The sequence below is a fragment of the Protopterus annectens genome, chromosome 12.part0 (genome assembly GCF_019279795.1).
Source record: "Protopterus annectens isolate FY-2018-M chromosome 12.part0, PAN1.0, whole genome shotgun sequence".
Lineage (NCBI taxonomy): Eukaryota > Metazoa > Chordata > Ceratodontiformes > Protopteridae > Protopterus > Protopterus annectens.
The window spans coordinates 87,573,351-87,591,582 of record NC_056746.1 but is presented as its reverse complement, the minus strand read 5'-3'; the positions used below and the strand labels follow the sequence as shown (position 1 = coordinate 87,591,582).

The window sequence follows — 18,232 nt, the reverse complement described above, 5'->3', positions numbered from 1 at the left end:
TACACTGGCTCCTTTCCAGCTCCCTCTTCCCTACTCTCTGTATCCCTAATTGCAATCATCTCTATCAAAAGAATCTCCCTTCTCCATTCTCATGTTGGCTTAGTTCTTAATACTTCCTGCTACTTTACAAATATAATATTCTGTATGATTGTTGTTATTCTCCTTAAGGATCTGCATCAAAAATCCTACTCTCTCTCTAATTACTGAATTCCCCCCATGCTTCATTACCACCATCTCTTTCCTCTTTGTACTGTAGCTTTCTGCTTGTGTTATGTATAACAGCCTTAACTGTGCAGCTGTATAATACCCCTTCAGATCAGGTCATACTAAACCAACTTGCTTTATTGGAATGATCACCTTATCCCACATGGCTCTTGCCCTCTTCGCCTTCCAGGTAAAAATCATTTAACTTCTTATTAACTACTGTCCACAATTTCTCCTCTGGTTGATTAAAATATGTCTGACCTGTGTTTAACACTAAAGGGACTAAAAACATTCTTAGTGCTTGTATTCTGCTATTCATACCCCACAGGCAAGCAATTCCAGTTTCTCAGCCTTTGTATTATGTTTTGCTTAGTCTCTTCACACATATACTTAATTGCCATAACAGAAACCTTTTTAATCCATACTCCTAAATACTTCATTTTATCATGCCCCTATAAATATGGGCATTGCTGAATCAGTTCATCTGTAGGTATGTAGTTTAAAGCTATAGTCTTTGTTTAATCATCATTAATTTTATATTTTGAACAAACATGGAACTATATCAGAATGTTCCACAATGCTGATCTGTCCTTTTCTGGTTTTATCTGGTACAAAATAATGTCACCTGCAAATAAAGCCAACTTTTCGGGATCACCAAACCAATTATATCCTTGAATTTCTGAGTCCCTTATTTTATTTGCTAATGACTGTAAACATAAAGTACAGTTGTGTAAAATCTTACTGCAACTGTAGATGTCCTTCTTTCCACGGGTCTATATTAGAACATCGAAGTTTCAGAAATTCGAATGTTCTAATATCGACCCCTAGTAATCAAAAACTGATAACATCGAAAATTCAGAACAGCATATTTTTTCCTAGGGAAAAAATTTTCTATTCCAAAACACATACACACAACACAAACACACCAAGCAAACAGCAATCCAGACACATACACCTAAAATCTTACATCTAAACCTACACTAAACTGTACATACACCACTATCTACCCACTTACCTTAACCCAAACCCTAACCCTAAGGTCCGTCACTATCACACACACACACACCTCACCCGCGCCCTAACCCTAACTCACCTACCCCACCCTAACCCTCATGTCCACACATTCGCACACTTACCTGACCCGCACCCTAACCCTACCTCACATAACCCGCCCTAACCCTCACGTCCACACAATCACACTCTTACCTGAACCCGACCCGTAACTTTCCAGCGCAGAGCTGAAAATAGTGAAGCGACAGAAACGGACAATCTAATTCTTTCCCTAGGAAAGAATTCGGTTTTCTGAAACTTCGCTATTTTCAGCTTTCGATTATTAGGGGTCGATATTAGAACATTCGAAGTTCTGAAACTTCGATGTTCTAATATAGACCCCTTTCTACTGCTGCAATATTCATCTCCGGTGGGATCTCCTGCCAAGTATAGTCCAATGTCTGAACAGTATACCAAAGACTTAATTATGCAGGAGTGTCTACTGTCAGATGAATGCTTCCCACCCAAGCACAGTGCATAAACGTGACATATGAACACACCCAACCCAGAACTGAAGTGCCCAGGAGAACCAGGACCCCAAGTGGAAAGGAGAGCTTATACATCCAGGAAAAAGTCAGGAAGATGACGGAGAAGAACCTCTCAGCCAGAAGGAAAATACCATCCATGGCCAAGGTGAAAATAGAAGAGGGGGTAGGAGGGACAGAGTGAAGCAGGACATCTATTGTTAGGGTAGCATTTTACACAACTGTAATATGTCCTTCCATATTACTGTTGCAGTATTTTTCACCTCTGGGAAGAGTACAAAAGCTGCTATAAAGGAAGGGAGGAGAAAGGCAGCAGAACAGCCCTCCACAAACCCATGAGTGATAGCCTTGGCAAAATCTGCCCTTGCTCTGGAAATGACATCCAGTTTGTAATGCTTCCTGAATGTATGACCAGCTTCAAGGATGCAGTTGGTGTCCAATCCCTTGAAGAAAGCCCCCAAGGAAGACACTGCTCTAGTAGAATGAGCCCTAACAGAAGCAGGCGACTGTTTGCCATGAAAAGAACAACAAAAAGAAATGGCCTTGGAAACACAGGAAGAGAAAGTTTGCTTACAAACTGCCAAATCCAATGTCCTGGTATGAACATAAACAAAAAGCTGATATTATTTAGACAAAACAAAGGCCTTTTGTAAATCCTATCTGAGCTATCAATGCAAGTCCAAGGTATGAAGAACTTTCTCACTAGCAGACTGTGGAGAAGGGAAAAAGAAGGAAGCTGGATAGACTGATTAATGGATACCTCATTAACCACCTTGGACACAAAAGAAGGATTTGTACAAGGAGACACCCTCTCTCTATGAAAAACCTGAAAAGGAGGGACCACCATCAAGGTCTGCAGTTCAGATACCCATTGGGCAGAGGTTAAAGCAACCAATAAAACAGTCTTCCAGGTGCAATGTTGCAAAGAAGCGGCGTCAGGCTCGAAAGGAACCTGAATCAGTTTTAAAAGGAAAAAATTAACAAGAAAAAAAAAAGTTTAAAATTCAGTTTAACATATAACCATTTAAGCTAACACTACATACTAGTGAGCGTCTGCAGAGTTCATTTAACCATTGGCTAGCCTTCTCCTACCCTGTAGTCTTTACCCCTCCCTCCTCCAGCTCTTGTTCTGTACTGGATAGCCTGAGGTCATTTAAACCTAGGGTGCCATTTTGTTTTTTTCTTTCAAATCCCACAGCAGCTGTTTGTCTCCCCTGGTGTGTAATCATCCTCCTTCCTGTAAGTTTTTGCATTCAAGGTATGCTGTACATTGTGGTTTAATGCCTAATTCTTTAGTACAACAGCTTATACTATCTGTTTCTGTTATTTGTAACACTGCAGGATGCCTTTAGATAATTCTGCTTAATGAACTGCTGTCACAAATGCACCCAGATATGTTCTGTTTTCCTTGTTTACTGTTATAGAGCCAGAAGGGCTATTTCACATATTGCATTTAACTGCTCTAACTGCCTTGACTAGTGTTTAAATATGTTGAAAGTGTATCTTGCTTAATGTAGCAGATAATTGCTTTATATATCATTACATTTTATTTTTGTATGTTACCACAAGAAAATATTTATGTTATCAGGTGCTAAAGCAGTAATAACCATTACCAGATGTTTTTGTTATTGATTATTGCTAAACCAAGTCCAATCTGACCGGTCACACAGTATGTGCTGTCTTAACCTAATGCTTTCTTACATTTTTCTTCTATTTTTCTTTCAGTAATCCAAACCACCAATCAGGTCAAGCAGGTCTCTGCCCCCCATATCAAGCAGTGGAAATTTCAAACTTCTCTCTTGAGCACTGGGCACCCATAGGCACTTGTCCTGCAACTAAAGAGACTAAACACTTATGTAGGTGCTTAACTTCCAAGTGTCTAGACAGTAAAAAAATACCTTATCTGCATTAACTTAAACAAATGTTAGTGAGTGTATTAGTACATTCAGCTGCATAGTTCCTTAATCAAACCACTGTACTGATTAGTACATCATGAGGAAGAAATAGCTGCATAATACTCTCCAGTTAGTGCAGTCCCCAACTAAGGTCTATTTTCTATTGAGAAATACTCGCATCTATAAAATAGCATTTCATTACCTCTCCTGTTTAATCTGAAACTAACCCCAGCTTTAACTTTATATCCTTTTAAGAATGTCAGGGTAAAATTGTAATCTGTGCCCAAAACAGTCTATAACTTAGTGCAAACATACAGTTTAAAATACAGTTAAAAATTCAGTTTAAAATTCAGTTTAACATATAACCATTTAAGCTAACAATATATACTTACCAAAGCCTAAAGAAACACTTGGGAGTCATCAGTGTTAGCCCCACTCCGCACCTCTCCCTGCCCCCATTTTCCACCCGCCCCTACTACTTCTACCTTTATTCTAACCCCTAATCACCTGACCAGTAGTCCAACCCTAATTCCCTAACTAGCCCAATCCACTCATCCTACCTCCCCCCACCCTCCAATCCAATTACATCCCACACTGATCCCACTACCAACAACACATTCCCAGACAACACACCTCCGCCCTCACACACAACCAACCAGGAACCCTAGTTGTACTACTCACTCATAGTAGTATCATGTTACCCACACTCACATCCCCATCACTAGCTCTACTATCGCTACCCTTCCTAACTTCCTTACAAACAGACCTACCACTGCACAACTATTCCTATCACACTACCCACCCTCTCAAACTCACTCAGACTTCTACATCTGCCCCACAATCATAAATCTTACAACTACATATTACTCACTAACAAAAAAATGACACCATCTCACCACACTAATAAAAACACACATAGACCAAGTTCACAAACAATTAATATTAAAAAGCACATACTGGCACTCCTACAAACTCTGCTAACCTCTGGAGACATTCACCCAAATCCAGGTCCCCTCTAAGCCAGACAAACATCTGACCTGCTGATCCTAAATCTCAACATAAGAAGTATTACCAACAAGCTAACAGACCTACATGCATTCATAGCCCACTACAACCCTGATGCACTCACCATTACAGAGACCTGGCTTAAACCCAGTACCCAAGAAGAAGACTTTCTCCCCCCAGGGTATAATACACTTAGATCTGATAGAACAAACAGGAAAGGTGGAGGAGTAGCCATTCTCTTTAAAAACATCCTTAACCACCAGCTCCTGCACACCACACCACCCACTTTTCAAAGTGCTGAAGTCCTACTTTCTGTCCTATCCATAAGAAACACCAAGAAGATCAATATAATATGCTGATACATACCTCCAGGCAACAAGTCACTCATAATAGAAGACATCCTACACAGGACAAAGGACAATATACCTCAGGAAACAATCCTACTAGGAGACATTAACACCGACTGAGCAGCCTGCAACTCCAGCAGCCCCTCTAGATATATCAATCTATATGGATTATCTCAATTAATTGAAGAGCCAACTAGAACAGATAAGAAAACAAAGACAGAATCCATACTGGACTGGACACAACTATCCCAAACCAAACTATACAGTAGGCTGTCTCCCAGATGACCTAAGTGATCATCTCCACACCTTCCTACTCCACAAACATTCCAATCACCCCAAACCAGTAGTCTACAAACTTGTACGAGATGACCATAACCTTACCCCACAATACCTAAATACTGTGCTAAGCCACTGCAACTGGGAATCACTACGGACACTTGGGTTAGACCAGGCAGTAGACTACTTCAATACTACCTCCTCTAACATCCTTAACAGTTCAGCTCCCAGCAGAAAGATCAGAGTTAAAGCCACTAAGCACCCTGGCTAAGTAGGGACACCAGAGCCTTACTAAAAGCCAGAGATAAATCCTGGAAAACTGACAAAACCCCTAGCTCTAGGCAATACTATCAACAGCTTAGAAATAAGGCCAAGGCTGAATCCAAAATAAACAAACAAAACTATTTTCTTAGCATCCAAAGCAAATATTCAAATAATCCACAAAAATTCTGGCATGCCATTAACTCCCTACTAAAGCCAGGCAAAATCACTACTCCCACACCCAGCTCTACTAACAATACCCTAGACATAGCTTCTCAATTTAATAACCATTTTACTAAATCCATCTTAGCCCTGTCCAGTCAAATAACCAAAAACAGTCTACCTCAATCACAACCCAACCTATCCCACATCACCCCCTCTTTCAGCCTATCACTAGTGCCCACCTCAACTATCAAAAAACTCCTCCTAAAACTAAAGCCAACCACACTGGCAGCTGATGATATACCTGCTGCATACTTAAAATGGCTAGTGACTCCCTATCATATCCTGTCTCTATCCTAATCAACCTCTCCATACTAGAATCCTACATGCCCAAACTCTGGAAAGTATCTCACATCATTCCTCTCCATAAAGGAGGTAATTCTTATGAATTCTCCAACTACCGACCTATTGCCATGCTGTGCCCCCTATCTAAAATTCTTGAGAAATGCATCCACTTGCAGGTGATGATATTTCTTAATGCACACAATCTCCTACCTACCACACAACACGGTTTCCATTCACATCACAGCACTACCACCACCCTTCTGTCCTTCACTAATCATATCAACCTTCACAGGAATGATAACAAATATGTATCAGCCATTTTCCTAGACCTCTCAAAAGCATTTGATATGGTCTCCTACTCCATTCTACTAGACTCACTTACATCATTATCCTTCACCTCCTCTACTATAGCCTGGTTCAGAAGTTACCTATCTGACAGGCAACAATCAGTCCAGTGGAAAGGAACTCTGTCCACACAACTTCCAACCACCATAGGAGTCCCATAGGGCTCTATACTGGGCCCGCTATTGTTCTCTATTTTCACAAATAACCTCAAATGCTCTACACAACATGCCACACTCATACAATATGCGGATGATTAAACCCTGATCTGCTCCGCCTCATCTCCCACCACCCTACATACACTCACTCAAGATACCTTTAATTCTGTAGAAAAATGGATATCGGGTATCCAACTAATTCTAAATCCCAAAAAGACAGAACTGCTACTATTTACCCCTAATAAATAAAACAAAAACCCTCTCCTTTACCATAACATCTAAGGATGGCACCACCATCTCCCCTTCTAACCACACCAAACTTCTGAGCACTGAAATAGACAATAATGTCCACTTTGATGTCCACATCTCACATACCATAAAACTAGTACACAAAAAGCTAGGCTCCCTATACAGGCATAAGTCCTTTCTCTCACAGAAAGCAAGAGTCACTGTTGCACAAAGCCACCTCCTCTCAACACTATTATATGCAACACCAATCTTTACCCAAATCAGACAATGTGACCTAATCAAACTAGAATCATGCTACAATAAAATAGCCAAGTTTGCTACTAACTCAACCTATAGAACCCATCACTGTGCTGCACTAAAAGAAGTAAAATGGCTTGAGCTACCACAGCTACTTAACTATCACCAGCTGGGCACAGCCTACAATATTCTCAAATATCTTGAAACCCTCCCTCATTATCTAACCTACTTACTGCCTATACTAAAAACCGATACCTAAGATCTAGTGAAAAATTTCTCCTCTCCATCACCAAGGCCAACAATAGTGCAGGGAAAGCACTCTACTCCCACACTGTTGCCAGAAATTGGAACTCTCTTCCCCTATCCGTGTCCACTGCCCCCTCCACATCCATATTCAAAAACTCCCTCAAATCGCATCTTCTTAGTACCTGGTTATGCACCCTTGTATCACATAACGCTACCCACACTGCTATTAACTCCCCAAACTGCCCTCTGATCACATGCTGGAGCTCTGATCCCCTGTAGGCTTGGTCATCTGAAAGGGTACTTTTAACTGTATAATCTTACTTGATATATTTTTTTCTCTTACCAATGTATAACTGGCATTGTCTTTTTACCTATGTTCTATATCTTCTTTTACCTGGAGTGTTTTATTATTTTCTTGTTATATTACTATGCTCAGCATACATGATGTGACCCGTTTTGTGTATCATGCTGGATGTACTGTATTTGTATAACTTGATGCTGGAGCTTTTCTCCCCAGGCCTCCGCTGAAAATGGACCTGGTCCGGTTGGAATGTCCCGGTTAACAAATGTAAAATAAAATAAAGTGGAATGAGCTTTCTTGGGGGTGTCTGATATGAAGGATGCCTTTTAGAAACTGCATGACCTCAAATCTAGAGGCCAAAAGGAGAAGTAATAGAATGATGAGCAGAAATGGCTGACAAGGGGAGCCTCACTGACGAATATGCCAAGCCAGCATGCAGTAGTTCACACAGGTAGGAAAGAACCAAGGGGACCCCCAATGAAAAGGGATCATGGTGATATTAAAGACACCAGACAGATAATCTCTTCCATTTTGACATATATGATTTTCTGGTATTGGGTTTCCTGGCCTACTGCAGGACGTCCTCTGAAAATTGGTGTCAAAAAAGCAATCAAAACCCTATCAAAGTGTCAGTTGAAGAGTGGACAAATGAGGGTGGAGGACAGACCCATTGTCCTGTGTGAGAAGGTTCATGCAGTATGGTAACTTGTGATAACTCCTGGCCAGATGGAATAAGACAGTGAACCAGTGCTGTCTGAGTCAAAAGCGATTCACCAACAGGATTTTTTGGAGTGCCATCTTGATCTTATGAAGGACCTTGGAAAAAAAGAAATAGGAGGAAAGGCATAAAGGAACATTCCCTTCCAAGAAAAAGACATGGCGTCCACTTTCTAAACCAAAGAACCTGGGGATCCAGAACAGAACTCGGGTAGTTGTCTGTTCAGAGGGGAGGCAGAGATCCATTTGAGAAATACCCCACCAATGAACTATGTCCAGAAACACATCTCTGTGAAGCATCCATTCATGAGGCTGTATACTTGACCTGCTGAAACACCAGCAAAGTGAAGGGCATTCAGACCGACTTATGACAATGGCATTTGGACTGTCAGCAGCAAAGTTTGGGGTTGGGAGTGTTCATACATCACCTTTATGTACGACACTCCTAGGTATTTAAGGCTTTGGTATACTGGCCTGACACAGCTCTGTCCTTGGCAGCAGATCTCAGTAGTGATGAATACTGCAACAGTGATATGGAAGGACATCACAAATAAAACAGGAGAAACAGAACACCCTGCCTGATTCCCTTGTTAAGATGCAACTTATCAGAGGGGAAAACTCCTCTTTGATTTTTGCCTGTGATCCCTCACATACCCTCCTAATTAACATTATTATTGTATCAGGGAATGCAAATGCTTCCAATGCACTAATCATACAATTCCCTCTTTACTCTACTGAATGCTTTCTCTGCATCCAGACCCACCTCCACCAACAATATTTTCTTACATTTTGCTTCCCTGTGGATCATCATTGTCCTTTTAATGCTGTCATAAGTTTGCCTGCCCTACACAAAACCAAACTGAAGCATATTTATCAAATTTGGCAACGCCTTTGCCATTCTTTAGCCATTATAGACATAAATACCTTAAAATCATTTGTAAAACTGAGATGGGCCTATATGAAGCTGGATCTGTTGGGTTATTACCATCTTTACCTATTACAACCACTGCAACTTATTTTCCCCAGGGTGTTGGTGCTTCCCCTCCTTTTAAGATACTGTTAAATGAAACCTGCCATATCTATGATTTTCCTCCTGCCTGGCTTCCAAGGTTTTATAGGAATACCATCTATTCCTGGAGACTTTCCTGCAGATCGGTTGTACATCACCTCTTTTATCTCATCTTCTATCTTAACTGTTAATTGTTAAGCCTCATTTACCTCTAGACGTCAAGAAATCTTTCCATTTGTGCTTTTGATTTCCCCTTTTCTCTGCTTTAAACAAACTTTCATAAAATTTCCAAAATATATCCAATACCTCTACAGGATTCCTGATTATTTTTCTGGTTATAGGCTTCCTATGTTTGGCAACAACCCTTTCTACTTTCTGTTGCCCAAGTCACTATGTTAAAAGCTTTTGTGCTCTGGACTTCTTATGAAAAAAAAAATACTTGCTTAACAGCTGTCTTTCTAAACTCATGCATACTATCCAGGTACTCCCTCAAATTTTCTTTAGCTGTATTACATCTTTCTTAATCTTAGATTAATTTCAGATCATATTCTATAATTGGACTAACTTATAGTTCTATATAATATTTTAAGCCTATAAAGATCTCAAGATTCTACAGTACCAAAAATTAATCTAGTTTGTCTTAATGCTTTTACCTTTACATCTATTATATGATGTATAAATAGGTTCATACTAGGCTATCTGCCCTAGGGCATTTATAAGCCTAGCCAGAGTGTGTTTGGCTTTCACCACCCATTTTAAATTAATTTTGCTATGCCCTTTTTCGAGGTAAGTATACTGTGCCTCTGTCTAACAGTGACACAGAAGTGATACCCGGGGTAAACCTATAATCTCCCATCCACTCATCAAGATTCCTCTTGAAGAGAGTCAATGAGGGACTCACCTGGACTGAGATTTTATTCCAGAGTGAAGGGAGCCTCTGACTTATTATCACGTCAAGAGTGACATTTCCAAGTTGATTATTCCCTAATATTATCCCATACTTAGTATCTGTTCCAAATATCATGACTGTATTTCTTAAAGTATTACATTTCAGTCCCATCTTTTCAGCGGTTTACCTTTAAAACCTTGAATCACACTTGTGCGAGTGGTCATATCCTCGCATTGTAAAAACGAAACTGGAAAAAGCGACAGTTTCTAATGTTTGAAAAGCAGCAAATCGAACAGCCGATTCGCTGTTTTTCAAGCATGAATGCCGACAACAAAAGTATATGCCGTGTAATGCAGGGGGGCAAGCCCCCCTGCACACCCCCCCTCTTTATTATTCTAACTCCGAGATTGCACTACAGCGGGGAATGGAACCATTTCCAACTCCCCACTATAGTGCGCTCTGCCCCTAAATGTCGAATGTGCAATGAGCGACTCTCACTGTGCATTCGCTCATTGCACATTCGAACCGTCTTCTGTTCGAAGTTTTCAGAACTTGAAAACTGTCTTTCGAACATTTGACGGTCGCCTGTGTGCAATATGCACATGTAAAGGTAAACCTTTTCAGCCTATTTTACTTTTGATAGATTATTGAACCCTACAATACGTAGTGCATCACAAATTTCGACACAAATCTTGCAGTTATCAGCAAATTTTTAGACCTAAAATTTAGATAATGAAAACGTAGAAAAAATATATAAACAAAACAGGCCCCAGAAGAGTTCCTTGGGTTACCCCTTGCTGACGCCTGTTAAAGTTGAACTCGAGCGCTGTACTAACGTGTTATTCTGCATTTTTCAACCACTAACTAATCCAATGACATAAATGATCGTTTACTTTGAACCCATTTGAACTCAGGATAACCTGTTTATGAGACAGTTACCAAATGCTGTGGTTATATTCAAGTAAATAAACATTTTTTTGCCTTGATTTAATAATGATTTTTTTCATAAAAATAATCTAAAGATGATTTACCCTTCATAAATCCAAATTATATTGGATCTATATGACTTCCATAATTCCAGTTTATTTCTAGATGTTTCAATGCACATCTTTCAAAACATTTTCCAATAACGGAAGTGCGACTAATAGGTCTATAATTAAGAGCAATTCGCAATTATTACTCCAATTAAATACAGAGATAATACTAGATTTCTTTCAGTCTTTAGCTACTAATCCACTTAATAACATTTAATTAAATTTATGTGTATGCAGATTAATGATACCTTCAGAAATAATATTAATACAATTACCAGAAAAAATATTTGGACACATAAAATACTTTTTTGAGTATTGTATTTACATCTAGCTTTAAAATCTAATGACAAAGATATTACCTTACCAACTGATTACTTTAATTCCCTTATATCTTCCTGTTGCTAATTGAGAAAAATGTCTCTATTAAACACAGAGTATTTCAAAATTATTTATCATCTAATTATTATTAACAAAAGGCCAACTGATATAGAATTACTCTTTACTGAACTGACATTTTAATTCTTTCTTATAATCACCTACATATAATAATGACTTTCGTATTCTTCTGTCTTCTCTGTCAGTTATTTTTAAATTATTTAGCTACGTGACTTAGATACTTTTTATTATATTTTGTACAGTTGGTTTTATACTGACTATACATTCTTCTACTTTTTTGTCCAAATCAGTCTTTTAGGGCATTAATTTCACCACAGTCTGTAATTATATCCTCCCTTTATTTTCTTTATTTTTATGTCCTGTAAATATTTATCAGAAGTATTAAAAAAGCTCATTCAACTTCCGCAGTGGTGCAGCGGTAGCATTGTTGCCTCACAGCAAGAGGTTCTCCCGTTCGATTCTTGGTTGGAGTGCGGGGAGTGCCTTTTGTGTGGAGTCTGCATGTCCTTCCCGTGGTTGGTTGGGCGTTCGAAAGACATGCGTAAATGGGCGTGCCTTCGTTGAAGGTTGAATGTCGAGCTGGCACCTCGACGTTTGTGAAAATCTACTGCCAATCATTAGCGGACCGGAGTTCTGCTGTGGCGACCCCTAACCGGGAAAAGCCGAAAGACAACAACATTAAAAAAGCTCATTCCAACCACATATTTCCTTATCATTGAGACAAACCTATTTCCAGTTTAATAAATTAATTCCATTTCATAGCTTATTTACTTCTGACTTTATTAAATTGTAATATAGAATTTCCCTTTTTTTTTTTCAAAGTTAGTTTTTGTATCAAAGCCAACAGTGTCATGACCAGATCAAATTAAAGGTTGAGAAAGTCTTATGTTTTTTATTAATCCATCTATATTAATCAATACAAGATCTAACTGACATTGTGGATATCAGATTTATTTCTAAGCTCTGTATTTCCAAAGTAAGGCCAAACAATCCACTTATGCTGTACTGAGAAACTCACTAAAGGGGTGAAACATGGCATGTCTGTAGCTAGTAGGATTTGGTTTTATTGGCCTGAAGACTTAAAGTAAATGTCATGGTCATTCAGAAGACATGCAGCTGAGATGCTGCTATATGTTTAAAGAGGTTATTTGCATATATCACATGGGCCTCCACTACAGGAAGTTTAAGGCAGTACACTGTGAAGACTCTAGCTTGTCTGGGTCCTTCTTGTAGCTTTTACTACATGGTTTGTCAGTTTGACCTTTGGAACCTGTTGGTTTGGTTGCATTACACAGAAGTTTACCGTTCAAACTTCATCATAATAAGTTGATACTACCATCTGCAACTGTGCATGTTGTAGTGGCGACCAAACTAAAGTCTTATACAGGCTGTTCAAACCCAGGCACATCAACACTATAAGCTGGCTTTGCAAACAAGTAAAATTCGTGGCTACAAAAAAAGACATTTAAAATGATAATTTACAGAAGACCTTGGAAATCAGACATTTCACAATTCATTTCGCCACATTTCCATGGATATAAATGCTTTTACATTTAAATCACTATTGCACAAGTGCATTTTGTAGCACCCACTCCCTTCCTTGAAAATAAAAAAATGTGGTCTTTACAGGTTAACAGCTACTGCCATTGCTAGAAAGATTAGTAACTTTTTAAACTGCACAACTTTTCTAATCTTGATGTTAAAATACTTACTATATCAAAAATATATAAAAATTATATAAAGACATAATGAAACAAAAGCAAACCAACTTAAGAGATAATCAATTTTTTAACTATAGTAATACAATCTAGGGTGGGCATCACTAGAAAATAATGGACCGCCAGATGCAATGAGATCCTCTGCTTCCACAGAAGACCTCTAAATGGTCTGTTATTCACAAGTAATGCTTTACCCAATCAGGTACTGTTACTTGGTTAGTAAGAGAAGTGTATATATGTATATGTGTGTGTGTGTGTGTGTGTGTGTGTGTATATATATATATATATATATATATATATATATATATATATATATATGTATATGTGTATATAATATACATATTTCTATCTATCTATATACTAATGGACTTGTTAGTTGGTCCATTAAAATGGTATTGTACTGCTATTGTTTTATTTCTGAGTCAGCTAGCTACAGGACAAAAGAACTTTTTTCTTGAGAAGGTTGTCTGTTAGTTGATATCCAATTAAAATGTTATTTAGATGTTGCATTTTAAATTGTTCAGATTAGAAATTAGTAATTTACTTGCCCAATGACTGAGCCTAATTTGCCAAGAAACAGGATATCCAGAAAATAAAAAACTGCCCTCCCCCTTTGTAATCCATAATGAATAAGTACCCAGTCCTAGTTTGTCTCTTAAATATTTACAGTAACAAAGCTCACAGTTCTCACAGGGTACTTGCTTACTTTCGGAAGGCACTGTAATGCTGTGCGACTCCTAGAAAATAATGCTTTAGGGAGCCAGCAGCCTTCATCAGTACAGTTAATTATTATACCAGCACCTACCTGCCTGGAGGGTCCTGCCTTTCTTTGCATCGCTCTTTGGTCCATCACCTGCAGCATTGAATGCAGAAATGCTAACAGCATAAACAGTGTAGCTTGTCAGGTTCTTCAGTCTCACAGTAGTTTCAGGTAGAAACAACACCTTCATTCGCTCCGTCTCATTCCGGTAACCTTCTTCCCAGTAATAAATCTGTTGGAAAAAAAAACAAAACGGCCTAAATGGAATAATTTGTGACAGAATTATTCATCAGGCATCAGTTAATCCACTAACATATGGTGTGACATAACACTAAAGCTATGGGCATTACAACACATGGGATAACATACATCTTAAATTTCAGTGACACTGTGTTCTTACAAACCCTGAACTTTCTCTTTTCTGTCTGTTCTAGACAGCAAAAACAAAATCTTCAACCTGTGATCTGAGCGGCATTTCATAAAAAATGTGCAAGTAAATGCGAGTTGAATTTCAAGAATGTTAATATTTCATCATGAAAATACATTACAATTAATGCAACAGTTTGTTCCAAACTTTCTACAGAACAATGCAGTCATTTCATAGTGTTTATAACAACCATATTAGGGGTATGAATTAAAAGCATTGGAGGGGTACTGCACTCCTGTGTGTGTCTTCCTTCAGAAGAGAAGTTAATCCAAGGTCCCCCTGTGTGTCTGAGTTGATGGTAGCTCTGATGGATGTAAAAGATACCATGGCATTTATCAAAAAGATTAGAAGTTGTCTGATTCCTTAGTCAAATTTCTCCTATTAATATAAATACCATCTCACTATTCTAGTGGGACTAATCCAGTCAACAAAGATTAAATAAAGCAGAAATAAATAAAAATAATTTGCAGGGCTGCCTATATACTACACGGCATGACAGACATCCATATTCCAATCACTGATTACTTTCCATGTATAAGCAGCCAATCCAATGCACATGAAATCAAATTAAGCGATTTTTTTCCCACTCTCCAACCTAAAGTAGAAATCTACATATAAAATGTGACAAAAATCGGTATGTTTATAAAGAACCATTTATTTTATTATATTTATTTTACTTAACATTTGTTTACTGGGAAAGATCGACTTGGAATGAAGTCAATTTTCGGAAGAGGCCCAGGGAGAAATGCTCCAGATGCATATCTTTGTAAGATGGGAGGAAATCGGAGGACCCGGATAAAACCAACATGAACGCAGGGAGGACATGCAGACTCTGCACATAAGGCACCCCAGCGAAGAATTGAACTGGAGAACCTCTTGCTGTGAGGTGACAACGTTACCGCTGCACCACTGCGTCGTCCAATGGAAACATGGAAATGACTAATAATGAAAAAGACTACAATAAGGCAAAAGTAGAAGCACATTTTATGGTGCTGGTAAAGCTCAAATGAAGCTTGGATAGCCTTGAAAACTAAATCATATCTTAGAAGCAATTGCTTGCCAAGTTGCTACAGTGTGGAGAGAGAACCCTAGACTACTACTGCAGTAGAAAGCTTCAGGAAGCTCATTGACTTTGGAGACATAAGGAGCAAGGAAACAAGGGATCTAATCTTCAGGTGCTACCTTTCTGAATGTCTGACGCTCTGGGCTCCCATTAGCCATAGTGATCCTGATGGTAAGCCAAATTATATCTTGTAGGCATTCCAAAAAATAGCAGTCCACTCCTGACCCCCCCCCCCCATACCTATCTACACCCACTCATAAACAGGTAAACAAAGTACTATAACCAATAAATCTAAAATAAATAATAATACCTACATGCTCTCAAAGCACTAACTAAAGAAAGTAAAAACTAGTGAATAATAATTTAGAAACACCTATGCTTTTGTTGGAGAAGTACAGTACAGACAGCTTTATCCCCGCCACAGGGCACACAGTGTGTGTGCCTAGAATTCATGCCAAACAGTAGATATGCTTTTTGTGTAAGACAACTAGAAGCAATAACCAACTGTAAACCACCTCTGACATAAAGAACATACTCATAACTGCTGTGCTGATGATATACAGGTGACCAATGTTATGGCACAAACAGAGGTCTGTGCAGTTCAGATAGAATAAAAGTGTTATTACATACCCATCTCTCACAGGGAAAAAGAAAAATATCTGCTATGTTAAAACGTGCCTCAAAGATGGATGCTAATCAGTGGTACAGCTTACAGCTACTGAAGCAGTGAGGTATGGGCTGAATTCTATGTCTTGTGCATGTGTCCGCACTCAAACTGTGATACAAACACATCAAGAAAGCACTCGGAAATAATCCTGGGCTTTAAAAAGAATGATAAGAAAGGTAGTTAAAGCCTGGCTACTTGTACTGATTTCAGTAGAAAGGGCTGTAGTGCGATTCATTAGAAAGGAGGAAGTTATTTCTCTGTAGATCCATCACTAAAGAAAATGAAGGAAAAGGAATCACAAATCCAGAGCTGGTTAGCTTACCAAAGCATGCGGGTATAATAATATATACCTGCCCTAACACCTGAATTTTGTAGGTACATATGTCATTTATCATTTCCTGTCATTAACAAACTGTGGTACATTCTTAGAGAAATGGCGACACTTGGTCACCTTATTTTGCCTCATGACGAATCTGTATACAGAGCAAGAATTAATGATTAGATCTAAATATGGAGTAGCTTAATGGTTCAAGACTGGAAAAGAAGTAACACAAAGCTGCATACTATCTTCCTGATTATTGAAAATATACGCCAAACATATCATGTGAAATGATGGCTTAGACTAATTAGATGCTGCAATCAAAGCTGCAGGAAGAATTAACAACCTCTGATCTGCAGATGATACCACTGTAATGGCCGAAAGTGAGGAAGATTTGAAGAATCTGCTGATGAAAGTGAAAGTAGAAAAGCAGAAAGCACAAAAGCTGACTTGCTGCTCAGCAAAAAAGGGCAGGAAGGGACAGGTTTTATTTTCCTGTACTCAAACGTCTTTGCAGATGGTGACCACAGCCATGAAATTAAAAGACAGTTTTTTGTAAGAAAATCTCAGGCAAATCTGGGTAAGATTTTAAACAGCAAATGTATCCCATTGTACACAATGGTCCCTATAGTCAAAGCTATGGTCTTCCCAAGTAGTAATGTACAGCTCTGCGAGTGGATTTCAACAGGAAAACTGATACTTTTGAACTATAATCTTGGAGAAAACCTTTTTTCCCCACCACCTCTCCCTTTCTGCTTCATGCTTTCAGGCTATCCACTGACCATTGTTGAGTCTTCTGGCTCCTCCTTTTAATGCTGGACTTTCTCTGACACAGAGATTGCACCAGAGTGGACCTTAAGTACATGCCAGAGTGTTGTGCCTGTGAAGGCTGCCAGCCTAGCTAGGTAGAATTTTGTAAATAATTCTATGTCATTGTAAATATTAATATGATCCACAGGCTTGTTTCACAAATGTAAAGAAAACTGTGTTATGTGTTGAGCGTCAAAAATGTAACCACAGTGCACCCTGCTGGAAGAAAGCTGATAAGCAAAGGATTTTAGGACTGTGCTTAATCTGAAGCTAGGAGACAGGATGTCTGGCCTAGAAAATTATTTCTATTGTTCTAAGACAGAAATAATTACTAGGTTTTACGTGTAAAGTGTCTTTTACTGCTGTAGCTTCCTGGCAGGTGCAGATTACAAAAGGAAATGTTAACATTTTGAGCTCTGTGAGCCTGGGAAACTTAAGCAGAAGTGTCAAAAATGATGTAATGTGAAATGACTCAGCAGTAATGTGTATTATCAAATTAAGGGCTATCTCAGAAAGTAAGAATAGCATTTTGTATTTGTCTTCAGAGCTGACAACTCACCAGCACTTTGCCTTGTAAGTAGAATTTAAAACATAGTTTCTGTTAGAGACAGACAGGAATCTAGCCAGATTAGTCTATCTGTTTTCGATATTTATGTGAGACTATCCTACAGTATTGTTTTAAAGTATTTTCCTGCGATCTCTGAACTCTCAATTAGCACCGTGTTGAATTGATAAATATTGTCTTTTATTTTTATCATTTATTATTAGATATTTTTAAATCTTTCAACTGTGGCTGTTTTGTGTAGAGATGATTTAAGCTCTCAGAGTACTTGTATGTATTTGGTGATACTGCATAAGCT

At 38.6% G+C, this 18,232-nt stretch overlaps 1 protein-coding gene across 1 annotated transcript in view; it reads right to left on the bottom strand.

Annotated features, from left to right (window-relative positions):
* SDK1 (sidekick cell adhesion molecule 1) overlaps positions 1 to 18,232 on the bottom strand; it is a 2,805,673-nt gene that overhangs the window by 81,341 nt on the left and 2,706,100 nt on the right. The window contains exon 35 of the mRNA XM_044089098.1: positions 14,132 to 14,318. Within this exon, the coding sequence (XP_043945033.1) occupies positions 14,132 to 14,318 (187 nt within the window). The remainder of the gene's footprint in view (positions 1 to 14,131; positions 14,319 to 18,232) is intronic.